This window comes from Typopeltis vanoorti, chromosome 3, assembly GCF_054136105.1.
Source record: "Typopeltis vanoorti isolate ZY-2024b chromosome 3, IOZ_Tvanoo_1.0, whole genome shotgun sequence".
Taxonomy (NCBI): Eukaryota; Metazoa; Arthropoda; class Arachnida; order Uropygi; family Thelyphonidae; genus Typopeltis; species Typopeltis vanoorti.
This window is the reverse complement of record NC_143551.1, coordinates 153709866-153735063: the sequence shown is the minus strand read 5'-3', so window position 1 is coordinate 153735063 and position 25198 is coordinate 153709866. Positions and strand designations below refer to the sequence as shown.

Genomic DNA, 25198 nt, shown 5'->3' with positions numbered 1-25198 from the left:
CGATATCAAGAACAGATGCTGGAGTTGTTTTTCCCCGTCAGATAAATATTACTTTCAAAGAAATACTTTCGCAGGCTTTTTTTACATGAGTTTAAAAAAAATGGATTTTTATAATTCTTGACTAAAGTTTTATAATTCCTTGCATTCGTTTGAGAAATACTTTCTTATTTTCTTATTTAGAATGATATTTAAATTGTTCTTCAACTAAGTATTTGAATTCAATCCTTATTTAAATAAAACCCAATTCTTCAAGCACCGATAATGCAAAAAAAAAAAAAAAAAGTTGCCAAGTTTTGCTTGGCATAAAAGTTGAAATATTAATTCAAATGGCGTATATACTTCTATAATAATTATAAAATAAGACGCAAATATTTTAATGACGTGACGTGCTTAGTGTTGGTACAATCAATGACAACTTCGCGCTACGAGTCATAGCGAAAGAGAACTGCATAACAAAAATGAGCGTGCCAAAGCAACAATTTTAGAATATTGTTACATTTACAGCTTACAATAAAAGCAACTACAGTATCGCTGCTCCATCAATAATTGTTTGTAACAAAATCATTAAAATATAAATAAGTTTAAAAATTGGATATCATACAAATAAATAAACAGAGCAATAAGATTCAAGCACAAATAAATAAACAGAGCAATAAGATTCAATCACTTCCAGATTTGTTAGCACCTGAATTAATTATTCATTTAACATAACCGATACGATATTTAATTAATTATAAATTCAATTACTACATTATATTGTTTAACAATTTAAGACCAGTGTAGGATTCTTTTTTCAATGATAAACTTTGAACTATAACTTTATCTTAACACACACACAAATAAAAAAAGGAAAACTTGACATTCTGACTTATCTGTGGTCAGGTGACAGTACATCTGAGTGAGCACTTCCAATGATTTGCATTCAACTGATTGCAGCGCAACATTACAAAAGAAGACATTAGGTAAACTCAAATAATTCAGGACGGTGTTTGCATGTAGCTAAGTATTGTGGACTGGTTTTCTTTGTCGTTTGAGCACTCTTCTCTTCTCTCTTTTCTACAATGCGCCTTTGCAGCACATAGTTGGCACGTTACTTTTCCTCTAGGCTGTTTTCATTTAAGGGATTGTCTGTCTCGTATTTTTGTAATTTTTTTAAACATTGCAACAACCTGCCGTACCCGGTCCCATCTCCTTTCCTTCTACCCTTGCCCCCCCCCCCTCTCTCTCTCTCTTAACACAATGCTTCGGTGGCGCAAATCTCACGTCTTCGCTGGGCGCCAAGCGCAAGAGCACATCACGAATCGCGAACCACATCTGTACATGCCTATTGACGTCGTCTTTACTAGGGAGTAGAGAGTGCTGAATTTTTGGCATCTTCCCGCGCTATTTTTAGATCTCCCGTGTTCCCGCCAGTTGGTTCTCTGCTGTTGCTGTCTGCCTAATGCGCGCTTCCGAAAGATGCTTCTCCCGTAACTGGTTGAAACGGACACCTACCTTCTCGCCACCGGAAGAAGTTATTACCTGTCGAGCAAGTGGTAGTGGGGAGTACCGTCGCACGAGCTTTTGAGGAGCCTGATGTGGCAGTGTGTTCGCCGTAAGCAAAGTGGTCTGCTCCGCGGTTGAAGTTTTGTTGGTCGTCAGCCACCAATCAGTAGCCATAGATATTGAATGAGGGGAATGACGCTCTTGACATCTCCTCACAGACATTAAAAGCACGTGCTCAATATCAGTGTCTCCGGAGAGAGAGATTTTTATCTTTTTTTTTTTTTTCGTATGCGTGTTCGTTAATTCTCGATATTCGCCAAACTGGAGGAGACAGAAGACACATCTAAGATGACAACGAAGACGAAAAAGAGAAAACCAACTCTTAAACCCAAGTCAAATACTGCAACCAACAAGGAGAAGCGGTCTTCTTCTAACTCTATGAGTAGGTTACAGCTTTCCTTGCTCAATAGTGGATTACTGCCTGCTGCCGAGGAGGAGAAAGCGACAGCGCTCATCCCTCAAAAGCCAATCGAACTGTCAAAGTTCTCTAAACATGTGGCACTCCTCCGGAAATACGAGGTTCTATTGCGTATCGAATTTCAGGTACAGTGGTGTGTTTTCTTTACTTTTTTTTTTCTAAATCGTGCTTAGGTAATAATCCCCACAAGCAGCTGTGCATTTATCACGTACCTGGCATGCCTTTCTCAAACAGATGACAGCTGCGTGATAAATGTGCAGTTAAGTGTAGAGACTTGAGAATCATATTTTGAAGATTCTTTTGGTTTGTGTATACGTGTGTGTGTGTGTGTGTGTGTGAGAGAGAGAGAGAGAGATCTAATCGTGTGAAAACAATCTAAACCAGAAAAACCATCAAACATCAACATCGATTCGTATTTTTTTAAACCGGTTATTCATGAAACTGAATATTGAATGAAAGATGGTTTATTCTTACAAAAAAAAAAAAAACTCTTATTACAAACATCAAAGCAAGTTAATCGACCAAATGCATACTTAATGAAGAATGTATTAAGTATGCATTTCGAAACTAATATTTTTGTTTGTTTCTTTCTTTGTTTGTTTGTCTTCGAAAGCAATCTAAGTAGAGATTATGGAATACGAAATTGACTATTTTTAATTATACTCTTCTGAGTATAATGTCCTTTGTTCCATTACGTTTATTAAGATTTTCCTCAGTCTTTTTTATTAAATAAACAATAAATATTTTTATCTCCAGCACCAGACTGTCTTGATTGATTAAAATATTCGATTTTTTCTGTTACGTCGGCTTAAAGGTTAACGTTCTCTCGCTGTACAATATCGCAATACTAGAGCTCCGTTGTTGCACTTAAGTATTGTGTTTATGAGAGATCGGTGGAGGATGTGGGGCGGAGACAATCTCATTAAAATGCTTAACAGTGAAAAAAAAAATATTATGAGTTGTTAGGTATATAAAAACAAAATGTCTGTATTATTATTATTATTATTATTATTATTATTAGTTGATTGATTGATTGTTTTGGAATTATGGCTTCGCCATAATTCCAAAACAATGTGCCGCGTCTATAAATTACGTATGTTCTGGCCGATTTGCCTGATTTTTTACCAGGAAGTACACGTAACTACTAAGATATGCATTCAAAATAGGTTTTGTATTTTTGCTGAGAAAAACGGAGCACCCGGAGGAAAACAAACCCTACAGCCACAGTCTGAGACCGATTAACTTAATACTGGAGGGGAACTTTGCAAAAATTTATTGGTAATAATTGAAATAAATTAAGACAAAAATCTAAAAAATGCTAATAATTATTTCTCAATCACTCGTCTACATCTATTTGTAAGAGAAAGACCGTTATTCAGGTGCGCAATAACACCAATTGTAATGTAATTTTTAATCTTACTCAAATACATAAGTGAGTTATTCTCACACTCTGATTTAAATTTTATTAAAATTCATTATTTGGAATCCTTACTACACTTTGTCGATCTATTTCAATTTTATTTCATTCGGACCGTTCTTCGTTGCAAAGTTCATCACACCCTAAGTCATAACGATATCTTGGATGGAGTTATTGCATTGTATATCTTTTCCGAATATGGTATTTTGAATCTCTTATTGCAGACACAAATTTTGTTTTGTCTCGTTTTAGCAATAAACGCAGTCCGATTGCAGTAAAAATGTCTCGAATCTTCTAAATTTTAGTTTCAATCGAACCATTTTTTATCGATGAAATGACGCAAAACAAATTTATATGTTTACGAACAAATTACAAAAGCTGCTCTGGTTTCAACTGTTGTGATAATAAATGACTTCACTATAAAACAATGCTATCACGAAAGGCATCTTTCATAACTGTTTTTCAACGATGTGAGAAATGTATTAGAAAGAAAAATCATCGTACATAATAAAAATATATATACTAGCTGGATTATGATTTTTTTAATGATTCTTTTTACGTTTTTTTAAATAACGCTTTTTTTTTTCTACGTAAGCACAAAGGCGATTTTACACTTCATCGAGATAAATATAGAGAACAAATAGCAGAAAACTCATTCGAGCATAAATATTTTGTTTCTATTTTTGATACAAGGATCCTAGTACTACATGTCCTTTGATTATTGATACAGTAGATATTGCAAATAATTCCATTTGAATTATTATTTTTTTCTAAAGATAACAGATATAATTTAACATAAATTAATACGTAATGAATTCCTCCTTAAAGAATGTATTATGCATGTAAAAGTTAACAAATAATAAAATATTCAGTAAAATAATAAATTAGAAAATAATAAAAAAAATATAAAATAAATTAAAAATACACTGAGATAAATATTCAGAAGTTTTAGATGATTCAGAAATTTCTTTTTCGGAAACTCGTCTCCCCCCCTCGTTTTCAATTAAGGCAGACTACCGATTTGGCGAATAGCAGATTATTTGAATAAAACTACGTAGGAAGAATTTAATGCTATTGCTGTAATAATAAATATGTATGAATATACATAATGTAAAGCGTCTGTAGCTCATTTGGTTTCGATGAAACTCTTTGGTTGGAAAGATCTGGGTTTGAATCCCATCTATGACGCGAAGAACCCAATCAAAGCTGAGTTACCAGTCTCATACGGAAGTAGAGAGCTTTTCGTTCCTCAAAACAAGCAAACCTGCCTACTGAACACCCAGTTCTACAGACATAAAAATACTTACCTTGAGAAGATAAAGCAAAGGAATGCAAACTAGCGTCATCAAATTGCCTAAAACCCCTAATCAAGGGGCCTAAAGCCGTCTTGGACGGACAAGAGTTGAATGGGTAATTATGATGTAACAGAGACAAAAGCTCAGCTGAAATTCACTAGTCCGGAAAGATCTGGGTTTGAATCCCATCTATGACGCGAAGAACCCAATCAAAGCTGAGTTACCAGTCTCATACGGAAGTAGAGAGCTTTTCGTTCCTCAAAACAAGCAAACCTGCCTACTGAACACCCAGTTCTACAGACATAAAAATACTTACCTTGAGAAGATAAAGCAAAGGAATGCAAACTAGCGTCATCAAATTGCCTAAAACCCCTAATCAAGGGGCCTAAAGCCGTCTTGGACGGACAAGAGTTGAATGGGTAATTATGATGTAACAGAGACAAAAGCTCAGCTGAAATTCACTAGTCCGCCCAATGAGTTACGTTTTTGTTTGCATAAATTTAGGTTGGAGATCATTTTCTTTCCCCAGTGTGATCATTTTCTTTTCCCTTCCTACTGGAAGCCAGAAGTTGCTCTAAATTCAATATTGGTCTCTAGAGAAGGGTTCCTGGATTGTTTAATCCTTAACTCATCTACGGTATTAAACAGTGCAAAATGTGCTATAGATTACAAACTTTTATGTGTGGGATGTACATAAAAAGCGGAATGGAATAAGACGTTTAAACATTTTACAAAGAAACACTTCTCTTGGTTATTTCAAACGGTTGGTTTGACTCCATTGCTGAGACACAATCAGTTGCAGGCGAGAGTGCCAGATTTTTTTTTTTTTTTTTTTTTCATTGGTAGCAGAAGCCAAAAAAATAATGGCAGATGGCAAAATTTGGACCGTGATTCAGATTATTAAGTTTGTCTCTCAAGTTTTGTTCAATAGTTTGAGACAGAGAACATGCCAGCATGCTACTTTTCAGCAGTTTGCCATGTAATTTAGTTTATTTCTTTCGGAAATAATATTGTAATTATGAGACCTGCGAACCCTGTTTAACTCTTTTGATGTTAGGTCAGCCGAAAGAAGAGCTATGATATCGATTCTAGTCACCGATTAGAGAAAGTTTTTCTAGACATTTTGGACTCAGAAAAAAAGTCAATCTTCAGAGTGGGCAAGTTATTTTTCGGGATAATATCGTGTTTAAAATCCTGTCAGTCAGTATAATCGATCATAGAATACAGAAAAATTAAATGAATATAATGAATACTAGTTAGAATTAGGAACATTACCTCTTGTTTTACTCGCCGCGGGAATGTACTCATACCTCTCCGATGTCAGACTGATTGCTTATCAAGTTCCCAAAACATTTTAAACATTAAGTGTAAAAAAGCGCCACGTATTCCCTTGAAAAATCATGACCACGAACACTCAGGAAAACTCTCAACTATTAGCACGCGAAGAAGGGTCTAATCTGTTAATAAGAGAAATCTTCAGAATTGAATACCAAACTAATAGGAGTATTATCAAGGGAGTGTTAAGAAAATATTAATGGTACGTTAGTACGATGTGAAATGTTACTGAGAGACTTTTAAGATTTAGATTCGTGAACAGATACAGCTGAAAGGAATCTTTAAGATATTTCGTTTTAATAACAATTTTAAGATTGATAATGATATTATGATATAAGAATTTATTTCAATAAGTTTTTGCCTTCTCTTACTAGATACATCTGCACCTCCTTTCTTTGACATTTCCATAGATAGAAACTTTAAGCTTTCACATGTATTCCGTGTCAGTACTGCTTTTCAATCAGCGGATTTTTGTGTGTATCTGAAAGGTCCACAATAGTTTTGATCCTGCCTAACAAGCGCTATTCAATGAATGATGAATAACAAGTCAAGAGTTCTTTCAAAGCAGTAAAATATATTTACGACATGTTTGTTCCCGTTTGACACTTTTGGACTACTCATTGACTTTTACGTTGTCCTTTATTCATCGAACTAGACTTAATAATTTAATTTAAGAGAGAAAAAAACTTTTCATCTCTACCTAGGCATAGTCCTAAAGGATAAAAAAAATTCCATTCGTCTTGTCAACTAAAGGGTGATGTGGAAGACTGCTACACAATAACTTAACCTTATGCATGTCATCAGTATTCTAAAAATCTATTGAGAATTTTAAAAAGATTTTAGATGCACAAAATTATCAAAGAAATGAAAGAATCAGTTAATAATGATGGCAAGGGTTATTATAAGTCGTTTGGGTTTTTACTAGAAATAGTGACATATCTTAAAACTTATTAACAGATTTGAGTATACAGCTCTGGTCGTGAAGAAATTAATTCCTGCAATTATTCATTACACTGGCTTTCCCTTTCACTATCTGTTCATCTTAAAGGAATCTAAAAGCTGTTCATGTTATCCACAATTAATAACGTAGGTTGCTTACTTAGCATATTATTTAGGGAAAGATCGGGTCATATATTAAGATTAGGCTAATTTTCAGTAAAATATATGCGATTTTTGTAGTAAGAGCAACTGCATTTATACATAATTTTTTTTTCTGGGAAAGTGGTTGATAGACTTTTAAATCTTCATATCGAAACAACATTGCACAAGCGTTTGTGACGTAAAACACGATGTTACAGTCAAAGTGACTAAAGCTGCAAAGATAGTTCATTATACCTGTCTCTGGTGTGTCGTCTGGCTTGTTTGTCTGTTGTACGAGATGCACATTCCAACTTTTCGGAAGAGAAAACCGCTCACATCCATATAAACCGTGTAACATTTAGTTATAAAGTCTTTATGAAAGGTCCTCGCGTCCCCATCCAAAGAACAAATATCACCTTGCCCTCACAACAGAGAAGTTTCGTTGATTCCGAGTTTTTCCCAACTTATCCCACTGATTGTGTTTGCAGGTATGTTAAGGAATAGGTTTATATTTCACTATTACCAATAACACTTAACGAACTGAATTAAACGAATGCTAATATTAGCGAACTCATTCACATCTGTGCAGTGGATACGAAGCCTATATTCATACGCCTAGTAGTTTTCACGTAACGTACCAACATTCACGGTTGAGTTTACGATAGATTTTTAGAAAAAAACTTAGTGCTTGTTCCTGATGAATGGTGTTTGCTATTCTGAGTTCGGTATTTGTAGTCTGTCAGGTCTACGTACAATAAAAATATCCTGACGTCTTATAGGAATTTTTAAGCTCGTTAGCAAGTGAAGTAACTCCTGTTAACTTCAACTCCTGTCTCTCCATCCGTAATAAACTAGCCTGGAACTGAAGAACCATTGAAAGGTGGGGGGGGGGGGGGGTAGAGCCATTTTGTCTGCTATCAAAATAGTTAAAAATATTAACTAAAAATTAAAGACCCAAATACGTTTTTCATTGTGCCATTGACACCACTGAAAGGTCCTCGAGGTCCATTCTGTGAGTAGCACACTATAGAGTTATACCCTGATGATTCGAATCGCTCTCTAATATTAATATCATTAAATTAACATTAATCTTACAGTGTTAATATTCTCGCCTTTTGTGCATTAAAGTGACAGACGTTACATTGAATATACATTTCTTTTTCGTTTGTTGCTACAAGAACTTTACAAATCTGACTGGTTTAGTTATTTTGGATGAAATGAAGATATGTCTTTTTAATTATCTGGTTCCCTTAATGTTTTGTAACGTTAAACGGCGTAGCACAATGCAAGTAATTCTCTGGTTTAAGGGAGAAACACGTATTCGTATAAACAAATTCACTTCTGGAATAAATACAAGGAGGATTTAGAGTGCTGATGTGTTTTTATATTGTGATTCCTTCACGTTCAATACTAATGAAACCTCTGCAATGTTTGCACAAAACGCCACAACATCGTTATTACCCTTCTTGACAAAAGGAAGCGTACGTGCACTTTTCCATGGAACTTGCATATACATTTCGGTATTTTTACATTATGATCAAATAAAAAGGAGTGAAATGTGCTTTGGAACAGAATGAGTGTGAGATTTGCAAGTTGAAGTCTCACTTGCAAGTGCAGCCAGACAACATCACTTGTCGAGATGCGTATTTAGAGATTCAACAGATTCAGTAAATGAATGTAATGACCATTCCCTAAAAAGTATTGGTTATCACACTGTATATGTAAAGATGGCAGTCAAAAAACCCTTGAAACTAACCGACAAAAAAGGAAAAAAGAAAAGCGACATCAGCAAAGACAGATGATTATTCTAGACAAAGATATGCGTAGGATTTTTGTAAAATATTCTGATATGGAACTTCATATCTTCATTCCAGATCACGCACATTATTGATAGTAAACAGAATTTAAATGATGCACGCTAGTCGAAGCGTGGTATCGATTCCGGTTTTTTTTTCTTTTTTTTTTCTACATCAATACTCTAACAAAGAAACTGGTAATTTTTTTATACTTGTGGAACATATTCGCATGAAACTTCATAATAACCAAGACATAAAATAAAATAATTTATTATTTTATTTTATATTAGAGTTAAAAAAAAGACAATAAATATATTTGGAAATTCCATGTAATATATATTTATCAGGTGATTTTTTTAGTTTCTAAAATTTTTAAAATGGGAATAATTAGTTTTCCAATTTTATTTCCTGACCGAACTAATAAATTTACAAGTTTCTATAAAAATATATAAAAACATTGATATTATATGTTAATATTATTAAGACAATTCTAATTTTGGTTTTCATGGAATTTCCGAAGTTGGTTGTTACTAATTTTTGTATAGTCGACGTTAAGATGCAATGGAAATAAATACATATCTGATTGTTCATCTACTAATCAAGTGGCAGTCGCTTCAATCACGTTAGAGAATAAAAAAATTTAAATATATGAAAATGATAAACCCAATTAGCAAATATACTGACAGATTTTATGATTCAAAAAATCTTAGATGAGTTGCATTTTAAAAACGTATCATAGGAAACCATTTTGTGAGAGGTATAAAATGCACTCACAAGGGTACATTGCTAATTGCTAAAATATGTTCATAAAATAAAAATATGTAAACATGTTCATAACCACGTTTGAAACTGTACTATCTGTTCAATGAAATTCTAACAAAAAATATCTAATCAAAGTTGCTATCGCCATCGAGTCTTGTCTTTTAAGTAGTGCAGTACTAGAGCAACAATTGCCAAAAGTTGTATCCTTCGTAAGCTGTCCCTTACAAAAGTTTCAGACGAATGGTATATCACCCCATCATTTTGCGAGAAATGGATAATTTATCTTTTCTCCTGAGTTGTTGAATCAGTAATCTGAAAAGGATTATTTGATTTGCTAAATACATAACTAGCGTATTAAATGGAAAACAGCACAATATAAGAGTTGTTTTGGAATCTATTGTATTAATATCGTCAATGTCTTCATAATTTGTTCCTTCAATTATTAGTTTGACCGATGCTTTATTAACAGTTAATTAAAATGCACTTTGTTCGAATACTTATCGTATGTATTCTTTATATTCAGTGCACATTGTCTGTTTCAAGACTCAATATAATTTGAGAAAGGGAATACGATATGTACAACGCAAAATATAATAATCAGATATTGTTGTTCACTGGCTTTTATTAATATTGGTAATTCTCTGGTGTTTGAACGTCACTTGCCAGTTAATAATAAAAAGATTGCCTTTCAAAACCTACAATTTCTTCAGTTTGTTACGGTGTGTCGTCATAACAACCGTTAAGATAAACTGAAGAGAAAGATGGTGGAAGTTAAAGACATTAAACAAGACTTGCAGATGCAGACGATTTATAAATATAGTTTTCCTCTCGATTCATTTTCTAATAATGAAATATTGGCCGATGGCTACTCGATGTCATGGTTTTTAATTGATAATTTAATGATAAAATGCAAAAATTAAAATGCTTTTGATTTATAAAGATTACTTTGCCAGATTTTGAGTTTTTAATATTATTTAGGTAAACAAGAAACGTGTATGAGAAGTGAATATTTTTGCACACAGATTGAAAACCATTTTACTATTTCGTCGTCTTTCCATCGCGTCAAACTGAGAAGGAAAAATTTAAAGAACCGGTTTATAGTTTCGATCAGTGTCTGCATGCCATGTGGATGAAAACCTGCTACTTTCATAAGAGACCGGCAAGGTCGCTTCTGTAAAAGGTCGCTTTCTGCAAAATTTTCACACTTTATAATTTTCATAATTAGTTATAACTAAGTTTTCATTACGAATTTCATTTAGAATTTATGTAGTTACAGTATAAACTCAAGGAGAGTGCACATCGCTGTTTTCATGTTTAATAATTAAGTTAATTAAGAGGTTGTTTATTCTGCAGCATTTACTCCGCAAATTTTTTATTTTTAAAGTGTACTTCATACATGACGTGGTAACTGAATCGAAAGTGGTTCAAATTCCTTCTTACATAAGGAATTCTGTGAAACTGTTTTAATAACATCGTGTTGCGATAACTGATAGCAAAAATTTTGTTAAACTAGAAAAAAAATGGAAATTATAAAAATAGTAAACACCGTATGTTCTTGTAAATAAGACCGCATGATCCAGACATTTTTGTTTTCTTTTTTGAATGTGAGAAATTTTTTTTTCAAGATTGACACGAGATTAATGATGAGAAGCGACAAGACTTCTAATGACATCACAGTGTGATGTCATTAGGATTTGAAGCACAAAGAACGTTTGTGTGAATTGCCATTGAAGAAAGAAATACTTGGTCAACGAAAGAATGCACTAGAATACTATCAAAATGCATTTGATTTGTATCTTCTAATTGCTTTCTATTTACAAAACAACAACAACAATAATAATAACCTCCTAAAGGATTTGTAGTTTCAGGCTACATTATATCCATAAGAATACTGGTAAACCCCCTCTTAAAGGTGATTGAGACTGATTGATTAATATGGTTGTTTTGGGAAGAATAATCAGATGATAATGACTCCCGGTTAAAAGTACCTTTTCATTAAGAACTATTTATTATGACAACAAATAGTTCTTAATGAAGTTTTTATTATTATTTATTGATTAGACTTCCACTTCAGTTATTCTTCTTGTTATTTTATAGAACACAGTATGCGCAAAACCCGACAGTAATGTGTACAGCGATAAATAACTAGATATAAAAAATAGACAAATAAACACTTTGGTCCTTTTTTTAGAATATGTATTACATTTAAGAAGAGTTCGGACAGTAATTATCTATTAATACATTGGACTCATATGGAGATTTTAATGTTTCATGTTTTCGATGGATAAATCAAGATTGCAGTGCAGCTAGAAAAATCTAGAACAATTTTCTTTAATTTAATTGTTGTTAATTAACAACGGAGTAAAACGTAATTTTTAAATTAAAATTTCACAGCAATAGTGTACATAGAGATTTATTGGTTTCTCTCTTTCTCTTTCTCAACCAGTCTGGTAGATTGTTTCGGTAGTTTGATTGGTTGGTTGTTATTCAATTGCACTCTATAGTTTTCCGAATAATTTTCGAATCCAGGTTCCTGCTAATCACTCTCCTATTACTTTAATCCAGGTTCAAACTCCCCACACTAGTTATGATTAGTTCCGGGGACTTAGTTCACTTAAGTCCATTGTATTTTCCGAATATTCTACCTCCTCCGTTGGAGCATGTGTAGTTCAGTTTGTATGGACGATGCCGTTTAGTTGGAAAGGCTGGGTTCAAATCTCGTTTAATTTCGCGAAGAACTTTTATAAGGTCTTTTCGCCTGAAGGTGGGTTATCCGGTCTCATATTCCGGTGAATGGAATATTCCTCTCGGATTTTTCATCCCGAAAAACAGCAAAATAGGATAGAAGAGCGCACGCAATTTACCACATGGTAGAGGATCGGGATTGTTCCAGCAATTAACATCGTTAAGCTAAGAGCTCATAACCTTAGTTGTTTAAGCAGTGATTCAAAACAAGAACGACAACACCCCGAGAATAAGACCAGCTAACTCACTTTCAAGTTGAAAATTCTTGTTATTTCAGCTTAATGTTTCTGACTTCATTGAAGAAATCAATCCATTGAACCACTCGACTTGGACTTAATGGGTGCTCATCTCATTGTTCTATCGGCTTTGCTAAGTTGCGTTGCTACCCGTGTAGCAGAATATTTAACAGACACTAATTTCGAGATAGTATTTCACTCTTCATTAGTCTTCCATTTCCAGCCTGTTTGAACTCTTATATAGCAAGAAAGAAAGCCTGATGACGATAAAGTATTCTGTCTGTTAATAGTGTGCATTCTTCTATTTGGTTTATTTCTTTTTTAAGATAAGACACTCCAATTTCTGGAAGTTAGAAACCCTTCTGCTTAAATTGAATTAGCGGATGAGATCCGCTAATTCAGTTTCCGGTAAGAAACCAAAAACACATGAAGATCTTCTCGCCCTAGATGGGATTCGAATACAAATCTTTCCTTCTATAGGACCTGTCGCAACACCTTTCTGAATATGCTTCGGAAGATTGTGAACAAAGCCATTGGATACATAATAGTACCACGTGTTAAATGTTTTGTTAGCGCATATTGTTACCTAATAATCAGAAAACAAATTGTAATTTGTAAATATCTGAGCAAGCTTCCATTCTGTGATTGATCTTCTTCTCGAATTTCAGTTGATGTCCAATTTGCTCTTTGAATATGAGGATGGATAGATTTCTTTATGTTCAAACTTCTGTATCAATGCAGTAGCTCAAGCGCCGTTCTTTGTTCGCTTCCATTTTCTTCCCCTCCCACCGAAAATCGCTTCACCTGATTGCACTTGATATATAAAACCTGATATAATATGATTTTCGATCCAGAAATGATTTCTTTTCTTGATTAATAACTTAAACTTGGGAATCTGTAGGACGTAGGAGTATCAAAACGCAATTCATTCATAGACTATTTCTACTTTCATCGCTGAGAATATAATAGAATTATGTCTGTAGGAATGGCTTCAGTTACTTTCGGATACCACTAGAATCGAATTCAGTTTATAATAAAGACTGTTTCTACATGATTGTAAAGTTTCTGATTTTAAGAGATTTTAAATTCTAAAAACATTCTTGGAATCAAAAGAAATGAAGTCCCAGAATCCCGCAACTTGCCCATGGGGTCGTGTGACGTCATGATTGACAAGTACCATTATGCAGAATTGCACAATCCGACTTGCAAAAGGAGCTTGCAAGCAAGTTTTATAATAATGCTGAACGCAGTGACCACGTACTCTGTGCCTCCTACAAGAACGGGCGAATGTGATTCCGAAAAATGATGGTCACGCACAAAAGAAGCAGACAAAACTAAAAGGTTTAGTTTGTAGTTTGTATATAATACAGATCGCAAGTTTCTAGAAAGTTCTTAATGTTATTTAGGTCAAAGGGAATTGCATGAGGTAAGGCGATAATGTGTACTCTATGGAATGAGAACAGTCATTTTGAACTACGAAAACCGTGAATCATATGAAGACCTTTTGAAACCAGTTCTGTGTGTTTGTTGATTTGTTTTGGTAATGTCTGATCTGAAAAACTAAAATAAAATTATCGCATGTGCAACAATAATAAATAAATTCTTGTAGTGTAGTTTCTCTAAATAAGTTCTTTGAAGATGGTAAAAAGAAAACAGTGAAAGAGTTGAAACGTCTACCTTGTTTGTTGCACGAAAAGCAGAAAAAAATGACACGTTCTCCTTCTATAATGAGCTTAGTTCTTTCATGCACAGAGTAATTCTTCGTTAATCATATTGAATTCATAATGTTGAGGTAGAAAATTCTTACATTAACATTGCGCTTTCAAACAGAACATAATATGACTTGTATTACACACTTACAACGAACTAGTCTTCGCCCAGGTAGATAGTGATCAAAGTTTATTTCGTGCACAAAGAAATATGTATATTTTAATAGTTAAAGCGTCTGATTTATGAGACCTTTTGTCATTCGTTAGTGCTTTTTTTTGTTATAGGCCATTCTTCACATATAATTTCTTTCACTGTTTTGCTTGTAATCCTCGGCGAGAATTCATTCCACTTTACATATTTTGAATAAGAAGAACGTTTGCACTAACAATGAAAAGTGCCTGAAGATTAATTACCAGTTAGATCTACATGCAGATACGCAATACTTTATTAAAATCCCAATCCAATAACAGTCAGGTACAGAATTTTACATATCTCGAGATAAATTCTGTACTAAATCAAAATTACGAAGCCCCGCACTTTTCGTCGATTAGCATGCAAGAGTGAATTAGCGCGACCGCCATTAAAACTACAAAGAGTATTCCGAATAACTGGAGTCAATGCTCTTGAATTTATTTATCCCAAAGAGGGCAGTGGTTCTCGTCTGATGATTAGTTCTCTCTTTAGCACAAGCCGGTGAAGTGTAACTAAACAGCCAGGAAGATTACTAAAGACAAATGCTCGGTATTAGCGAATTGAGGTGTAACTGTAAAACATCCTGGATTCCCCCCCCCCTTTTTTTAAGGAAAAACTGCACCTAGGATTTATTCGTCATATTAGTATTTATGTCTGCTCTTAATTCTAAAAATATAATTTTGTGAGCTTTTCACGATTACACAGAACTTGGTCTACATCTGCTTTCCGTTACACATTTTGAAGGAAGTAGCAATATAAGGGTTAAAAATGATGGCAGCGATTGCATTTTGTTCTAAAAAAGCTAATGCATATATTAAAGTCAAATCTATACCATGTAAAGAGCAATTTATTTCGCACATGCATAAAAATAGCTTTCACTTTTGTCTCCAGATAGCAGGAAACATAAAATATCAACTCGAGAGAAAAGAATTTAGTACATTGCATTTCTCCAAATCTCCAGTCTCTCGCGGGAATTTTATTCTCCGTAAGGATTTGTGATACACGAGGTTTATTTACTATCCTCCAACGCTGAACAACGTTAAATATCGCATACAGATAGTGATTGCCAATATCGATCATCATCTGTTGTTGTATAGCAAACATGAAATCGAATATTGTATTGATGTATGCAAGAGAGAAAACGGAGCACTTATCGACCTTTCATAAAGTATGAAAAAAAATTGCGTTGCTATTTATACTGGAGTAGGGATGACTTTTTTACGTCCATTACTTTTTAGACGTAATATTTTCTAATTGTTCACATTAATTGTAATCTTATTGTATTTAAATATAAGAAATTTACTTTGCCTATAACTTACAATCTGTTAACTGCGTATGTTCTTCTGACCAGTTTGCCTGTATGACTTAATCTCTAAGGGAAGATTGTATTACAATAAAATTTTTAACTGCTAGGTTGCATCAGCAAATGGAACCACTACAGAAAATTACCAACCCATACTAATTATTTGATATCACTTTCTGTTGCTAGTCTGACAATCTATTCCAAACGAAGTTAATTTAGCAGTAGATCATGGTCTGCTGATTCGTACTCTCACAAGACGTTCTTGAAGATTTCGTAATGTTTCTAATGCTTTTAAGAAAATTAACTTCGCTCAAATATTCTTATCAGTCGGTGAAGGCATTAGAGTAAATCTTGAACTGCTCGTGACAAGTTTTCCCCAAAGTTGTTCATAAACTTTGGAGAAAACAATATTTAATTTATTGTCTGATCGTAATGACAGACATTCCTTTAAAAGGGAATTTAGTATACATTAATAAAATAATTTAAATAATAAAATAAATAATAATTTATTTTATTATTTGTTATTTATAATAACAAAAATAATTATTGTTATTTTATTAAAATAATAAAATAACAATAATTAAAATAATAAAATAACAATAATTAAAATAATAAAATAACAATAATTAAAATAATAAAATAACAATAATTAAAATAATTAAAATAATAAAATAACAATAAATTTAATTATATAAATAAATGAATTATATAATTCAACATTTTGAATTACATAGCTTTAAATTTTCGATAACAATAATTCAAAGTGACACAAAGCACACGCGCATTTGTTTTGCTTCATTTTTCTTCACTTAAATCTGTTTCAGAAATAATAATGTGCATTCTTTCATATTTGAATCTTCTGAACCAAGAGTATAGTCGATAACGAACTTTTTTCTTTTTTTCTTATTTTTTAAGGAAAATAGTTCTGTTAGCTTCTATGTAGATTTTGCATTTCATCTACAAAGTTCATTTTCGCTGGGATTCCTTCGAAAATGTTACTCTGTAATACATGAAGCAAACAAATGCAAAATTCTCATCAAAATTGTAATCCTACGTAATCCTCGAAAATGTAATTTGAATATGGATGTTGTGAAATAAGCCCTTATAGTCTCTAGAGAAACTTAAAAAAAAAGCGCTTGCTTTCATCAGACAGTTCATTATCGTAGACCGTTCAATTTATTTCCTTCCTGATTTCTTTTCCTTTTTTTTCCCGCTCTCTTTTTAATAATACTTATTTGAATATCATCATTATAATTTATGATATCCAATAACTTTAAAGTATTACTTGTACGTATTATTTTTCTGTGTGTTGTCTTGACTTAAAACTAGTATGACGTCATCTTTCAAGGCAACAACAGTAAGGTCTGCTTCTATGCAATGGATGAATTTTTTTCATGAATTATAGCAAAGAAGTGTATATTTCTGCTGCTCATAGCTCAGTGGTACGATACTCAACACCCCAAGCGAAATTCACATTCCAATACACTTAAGATATAAATTGCAGGCTGTTCAACTGATGTGTTATAACAGCGACTGGGAAAATTTGAAGTATATAAGAATCAATTCGATTGAATTAGGAAAAAAAACCGTACACACACACACACACACACACACACACACACACACACACACACAGTTATCAGTTGACATGACATCTTTTCCATTCTTTAATTTCTAAATTTATTTATTTAAGTAACGCCATTTTTGTTTTGCAGCGAACAAACCTTTCATGTAAAAGCTTTTCTGCAATAGGTTCATCATGCAATGACGCAGAATGCTCATTTAACTATTTCGAGTTACTTCAATTTCCCGAAGTAAAACGTTTTTTTTTTTTTTTTTTTGCCAGTTAAGAGTGAATTTTTTCCTAGAAGGGCTCTAAAATACTTCATTATGAAGCATGCTAATTTTCTAACTCAACCTTTTTTCTTTCTGTGCAGAACTATTATTTATTAAAACTTGACAAGAAAATCTTCCAAGAAAAGCTTTTTTAATTAGAATAGCTTACAAATTTTTAAAGGAGAGTTTGCTTTCATCCAATGAAATTTCATTAGTGAGCAGAAACCTGAATATTTTTGACGACAAAAATAATAATATTACTTATATATATAGTCTAGGTGTAGTTTTTGCTGGTTTTATTGCAGAAACATTTAAAAAATACTGCCGGCACAAGAATTTCTGATAAAAATTAATGCCTGCTCACTTGTTTCGCGTCTGTTTCTCTTTACATATAATAAAAACGTTTCTTCTGAGACGGATGTGACGTGACGTATTTTCATGATAACAGACTAATAGGGTACACTTTTAGCTATTCAGCATTGAGATCTGCTGCCACTTTCAAATTCTGTTTTTGTGTCCAGCTTATACGCAAATATTCATTTTGAATTTAAAGCAAAGTAAACAAGAAATATACTTTAGCACGATGCACGCCGAAATGACTAGTTAAGATACAAAAATTACCATAGAGAAATGATGAACAGATCTTTATCTCAAAGGTCATGAAATAATTTACCGACTTCTAGAACATATTTCTTTTTTTTCCCTATTTCCTTATTAACCTACATTACTTAATCGACAAATTACCAGTCGGTTTTGTGGAGATTAATCAGAGCTGTCTGTATTTCCTATTTTAACAGAACTTTAAAACGCGTGTGTGTGTGTATATGTACTGGCAAAAATTAGATTCTAATTCATTTATTTCATTTAGAATTAAATTAAATTCCAATTTAATTCTAATTCAAATAGCAACTCTTACAGTAGGTCGCTCTGCGTTACCATTAATTATGAATTGCAGTTATTAAATAGCATTCAGATAAATAATTTGCATGTGCTCCTCTCTAACATTAGATTTCATAATTGATTGTTGTCTCTATAAACAGAACAGCCGCAAATATCTGGAACAGCTATATATTGCTCTGTGGCTAAATATACAGACATACAGTTCTGTCGGAGACTTTCATATAATCATTTTATCTCGCACTGTTCCGGAAAATGACTTGGCAAAACCGTACTGTGTTCGGCAGATATACAGATAAGATAATGCTTTATAATTGACCTGAAACATCCAACTAACCGTGCAATAATACATCTACTCATTGATGTCATTTGCCCTTCTGACACTAATCTAGTGCAAAGCGGAAGGCAATAAAGATATTAGACCGTCTGTATCAAAGGTCAGCTTTGTTAGTAGAATGCGTTGATTCCTGTCCCATTACTGAACTTTAGCAGTTTCCCCTGGAGAATTTTGGTAAGGATGGCTACAGTTTCTGTTTCTTTTTTGCTTATGTACACACGCTTTCACACCAACCAGGTCATATATTGATTGACTTTTTTTTTTTCCTTCTCGGCGAACTAGCTAAAACCTTATTACTGTTAACCTGTCTCCAAGTTAAAAGAAATAGATGCAAGGAGAAAATATTGGACGTGGATAATCATTGTATGTCCATAGTAACTTTCTACTCTGAGTCGCTTGATGAATCTCGATATTTGGAATCTTTAATAAAATTCACTTTCGGTAGAAAGTAGACAACCCACTCCACCATTTGGCATACAGTATAATATGAAATTTATAATTCCATTCCTAAAACTTAGCTTTTCTTCGCTAAATACAAATTGAGAGAAAAAATGCGACGATAACTTGCGTTGCATATCTGCGACGAAGTGACATTCGGCTTGGGCCGAAAAGACTTAAGATCGAATTATGTCTGGAAGATAACTTTCGGACGGAGATGGCAGTGTTTTCCCTCTCAGAACCTTGGGATTTTTAATTCACAATACGGATAAATTATCTATTATTTAACCGATATAAAACGCCGGCTTCTTAGCTTTCGTTGCTTCCATCAAATCAATCAGACCGAACCTTATTAACTGATAGCTGCCGGATCAACTACGACTGTTACTAAAGATTTGGTTATCAGCTATTAGGAATAGGATTTCAACTATAAGGAATAGAATTTCTATTTATGTGTCATATTTTGTATATGGACTTAAATGTTATGTTGGTGAAAGTGCTATTAGCGAGATGACTGTTTATAAGTTAGAGTAGATCTTAAAGTCTTCGTAAACATTTTTATTTGCCATATTTGTAATTGCTATAATCACCCCAAATGGAATCCATAAATTGTTTTTCAATACAACTTCAATCTTGTTGAGGCATATATCTCGTTGTTCCATGACATTTATTTATTTATTTTTATTTAAATATCGGACAATGTGACCAGCTGCACCTGAATCTGGTGATACCATAATTAGTTTCATAAAATATTAAAGGTTATCTCTTAATGTCGTTGATTTTCACACGTCTTTTACTTTGAAAACAATATTTACGGCAGCTGTGTTATTTGAAGTAGTCAATGTTCTTGAGAGACTACCTATCCGCATTGTTGACATCGATCCGTTAATGTTTAAACCGCTTGAGTCATCAATTTATCTTGAGACATGGCCAGTCTTCTTTCTCTTATATTATAGGGTCTGTTATCGATAAACTACTTTGATGTGATAGCCTGGACCAAAAAGAAAAATTACATAATACTTTGTTGTTCTTCTGACATGGAGGCCAGAGGAACCACCATGTTTGGAATGCCATAACAGTTAACTCACAGTCGCCGCCAGCTGAAAAAAAAAATGAAAACACGTTAAAGAGATTTTTTTAATATTCAAATGTTTAATGACACTAAAATATTTCAAATAAAAAACGTGTTGACATGATTTTTACCTCATACCTTGATTTGAGAGATTTAATACGTTGACAGAATTCTTAGATGGTACACATACCGGCCACAGAATTAGAAACTTTTATTTAATAAAGTGGTTTCTGTATAGGCATGCGACTGCCAGAAACTTCCTTCCCATAGTTCGGTGAGATATGGATCTGGAATAACCTTAATTAAATGCTTCTCTCAATTTCTGGAAGTTCTGTTTGCCCGTACAAGCATGAAGACGGTGATCTCGTTCCTGTGGCTATCTTAGGACCGCAGTTACTCCTCTTAGACAAGCAATGCGTGCTATTTTCCCACTGATTAACCATCAAGGATACCTCACCTTTTGAGAAACTGGTCAAAGAATCGTTTGGTAAGAGGTAAATTAAATGACTGATTTATTCTTCGTCTGTCCCCTAAATCAGCAGCTGACATTAAATTAAATATTCATTAAGTGATATTTACTTTTAAAATTATTATCATTATTATTATTATTATTATTATTATTATTATTATTATTTCGTGGCACCTCCAAGGAGGTGAGTTATGAAATGAAGAAATGCAGACTGAATACAGAAATTGAGACTTCCCTGCAAGACCACGTTTGTCTCTAAGAAATTTTGTCTCCACCTCCTGAAACAGATATTCCGACTAAAAATCCCAGAAAGTCTGTGATCTTGTTTATTTAGCACATTTCTAAACGATCACATCTGCTACCAGCACACCATACTGTAGCAAATCAGAAAATTAAGCAATATATGCAAATAAAAGTTTTTTTTTAATTTTTGCATCATTCTGATAAGTTATTATGTTTAATTAAAAAATAAACTAATGCATATTAATTAGAAAATGCTTGACTGTTAAACACTTTTTTCTATTGTAATTCCTATAAACTGTGTTAATTTATTTTCTCCTGAGGTTTGACGTGGACGAATGAGATCATGCAATTTCTTGAATTATTTATTTCCACTCATTTATTACTCACTTTAATCTATTTCAATGCTATTATTTAAATAATGATCTGATCCTACCTTTACTGTATCCTTTGATCCTTAACGAAACAATTTAGTTGGATTCTCTTCTATCGATTCCAATCAATAGATGCCTCCTACATCTGTTATACATAGTAATTACTTCCATCGCTTGAAGAATTTTTTTTTTAAATCCGAGATCGTTGAATCTAGTTAATCTCCATTCTTTTGATATTACTGTAGCACTGGTGATTAAGAACATCGCTACAGCTGTGTCAATCTTGTATTGGGCAAGGCTCAGTATTGAATCTGGTGCTTATGCTATCGTTGTGTACAACGATAGCATAACTACCTTTTTGGTGTCCGATGCCCGATTCTTAAATGAATACCTATCGAATAATTTCAGTAAAGTATGCATGCATACCAAATTTCATCAAAATCTGTCCAGTCGGAGGGAACATTCTATATAAAGAGTCGGATAGACAAAGCACATTCATGAGAAAGCAATGAATTCATTTTATTCTACCATACAACAACAACAAAAAAAAAAAAAACGGAGTATGAGTTCCGTAGATATTTTAAGTTCACTCTGATTCGCTTCTTGGATTTCTATATTTGTATTCAGGATACTTGAATGCCAAACCACTGTGTTCACAGATTTGGCTGTACTCCGTCTTAAATATAGCATACTTGAATGAATTAATTACATGTTTACCACGAATACTGAATAATGTCATTTGCATTTTCTGTGAGAAACTGACTCGCTTGTTTACAATGACCGGCGAAACAGCTGTTGAGGTAGAAATGACTCTTGTGAAGAATAGCAAATGGTCTTTTCGAAAACAGTGATTTACACAGCGCAATTCTAAGCCAGCTTGTGGAAATGGAGTAGCCATTTATAATAATGCAAAAGTTATTCAAGAGCTCCAGTCGGAGGTAAAAAAAAGTACGAGAGAGACACCCATCTGGCAGGACTTCAGACGTCGATAAATCTTCCTCCTTTGTAGTTGTTAAAATTCTGCCCCCAACTTCAGAATAAAATATTATTTCGATTAGGAGGGAAAATCCTAACTTGTAATCTTATGTTTGCCATAAAGGGATTCATAATTTATAATTGGAGTATTTGTTCACAAGTCATACATCGAATTGTTAATCAGTTAAAAATTTCTTTCTCTCTCTCTCTGACATCAATAGATTTTGTTTTTTTTTTTCAGAAGAGACAAATATAGGGTTCAAATTCCGTTTATAACCGGGCGATTTTTCTTATGGACATGCAGAGTTTAAACAATATAAACTGCACCTAAGATAAAATAGCCTGAGCTGACCTCGTAATAAATAAATGAAAATACCTTTATTTATATGGCTTGCTTAAATAGCTATATAAAAATAAGAGTTCTATATACGCTCTTTAAAATATTTTTTTTTATTTACTTAAATAAACAAAGCTTTTGAGTTCCCATAACAATAGCAGAATTATAAGTGACAAGAAATTCCTTTACGTTGGAAAAAGATTTATGCTTAGTGACTAACGTTATCTTGTCTCTTGTAGTAAATTTTTGCTTTGTCGAGAACGTTCTATTTGTCATGAATATTTGCTTGCTAGTAAACTTATGAAAATGATTTTGTAAGGAGTAGATAGTACTCCCCGGATATTATAAATTACGTCTAATTCATTGTACAACTGACAACATTTGTAATGTCCCAATACGTGCTCAGTAAAGTTCTTCCCGATTTAACCTTCAATCAAAAATAGCTGGGAACGTAATAATTCCACTTTCTTTCAATCTATTGCATTCCTGAACGTTTTAGTTATATGTGGCCACTTCAAATGTAACAGTAATTAGGAACTATTGCGAGAAGAGATCCCCAAGGAATCAGCTTTGAATGGTCTGCTGAAAATTGATCTATGACGCAGGTAACAGAGGAAAAAAAAGCGAGGAACGTTAAGTCAAGACTCCGTTTTAGTTAAGTCTAGAGCTGATCATCAAATTATATACTGACTATCAAAGTGGTGATGGAACATCGTTCCATTTTAACCAGCAAAAGAACTATTATGAAATCACTGTTGGTTTATGTATAGCAGTGGTTCTACTGAGGGAAAATGAATAAAAGAATCTTCAATAAGTGATTATTACTGACGTGAATCTATTTAGGAAAAACTGGGATAATTTCGATAAGAATTATTTCGAAATATAAATACTTAAAGTAAATATGTTGCTGTTGAATTTTTTCTTGACAATTAATCATAAGACAATTACACTTTTTTTTTCTTTATAATCTTTGTCAAGTAGCTTTATTTTATCCTCCTACATGTTTCGCCAATCCTTTTCTATTGGCATCCTCAGGGAATACAAACTAGTAAGCTAAAATGAAGGTTACAGACTAGGTTATAACTGATAATTCTAATTCATACAAAAAATTGGTATTGTGCATGACAATGTGCGTGTCTCGTTAACGTGATTTATTCGTTATGGCTCATTACGTAATTGTTATGAAAGTTCATTTCTTTGATGTTTAATGATCTGATAAAAGTTTTCCAAATTTCTGGTAAAATTAGACCTTAATTCTTGTTTAGGTTTTCAGTTTTACGGGCGACTGTAGATGCTTCTTTAAAGGTTCTTGAATGGTAGTTATCTGCTATGTATGGCATAAGGCTCTTATCCCACTCAATATGATGGTTAGTAGAGGCAAAGTGGCATGAAAGGCCTGAAATGTCTTGTCTGTTATTTTTGACATATCCTATGTGTTCTTTCTTTCTCGTTTCAAAGCTTCTAGAGGTCTGACCTACGTAACTAATACCACATGAGCAAGGTATATTATATACTCCAGAGTACTTGTAGAATGGGTGAGGATCTTTCGGTGATCTTAAAAATTTCCGAATAGTGTTGATTGGTTTGAATGCCACTCTGATCTTTGTGGCTTTAAAAGGTTAGCTAATTTTTTGGAAAGGTTGCTGACAAAAGGAATCGTAATTGTACTGATGTATTGGACGTCATCACGTTGTTGATGTGGTATATCAGTAAAGAGAATCTTGTTATAGAGTCTTTTTGGGTAACCATTTAAAGAAAGTTCTCTGGATATTGTGGTTAATTCCGTTAGCAGGTCATCCTTGTCTGTCGTATACTGTATAGTTCTTTTCTTGAGACTATGGATAATGCTAAGTTTCTGAGCTATGTGATGAGCTGAGTTGAAATGGAGGTAATGTCCAGTATTTGTAGGTTTTCGGTATACAGATAGGTTGATACTATTATTGGATTGTTTCTTTATTAAAATGTCAAGGAATGGCAGTTTTTTATCTTTTTCCATTTCTAATGTGAATTTGATGGTATTGTGGAAACTATTGATTTGGTTGAGGTAATTCATTAGTTCTTCTTTCGTATGATCCCAAATGATAAAGATGTCATCTACATATCTGTACCAAATTTTCGGTTTTGGAATGATCTGGGTTAAGATTTTTTTCTCTAGATCTTCCATGAATAAGTCAGCACAAGCAGGTGATAGGGGCTGCCCATAGCTAATCCAGTGAGTTGTTTGTAGATCGTTTTTTTCCAAATAAAATAGTTAGAAGTTAAACAGTGATTGAACAAAGTAGTGATGTTTTTTGGGAATAAGTTGTCTAAGATGTTGATGACTTCAAACACTGGAATGTTAGTAAACAGAGAAGTAATGTCCAAGCTTGCTAGTATATCCTCTTCAAAA

At 33.2% G+C, this 25198-nt stretch overlaps 1 protein-coding gene across 1 annotated transcript in view; it reads left to right on the top strand.

The window, feature by feature from the left end:
* Positions 1 to 262: 262 nt before the first annotated feature.
* Positions 263 to 25198, top strand: part of LOC150108671 (receptor-type tyrosine-protein phosphatase kappa-like) — a 381085-nt gene continuing 356149 nt past the window's right edge. The window contains exon 1 of the mRNA XM_090390918.1: positions 263 to 2088. Within this exon, the coding sequence (XP_090247044.1) occupies positions 1834 to 2088 (255 nt within the window). The 5' untranslated portion in view covers positions 263 to 1833. The remainder of the gene's footprint in view (positions 2089 to 25198) is intronic.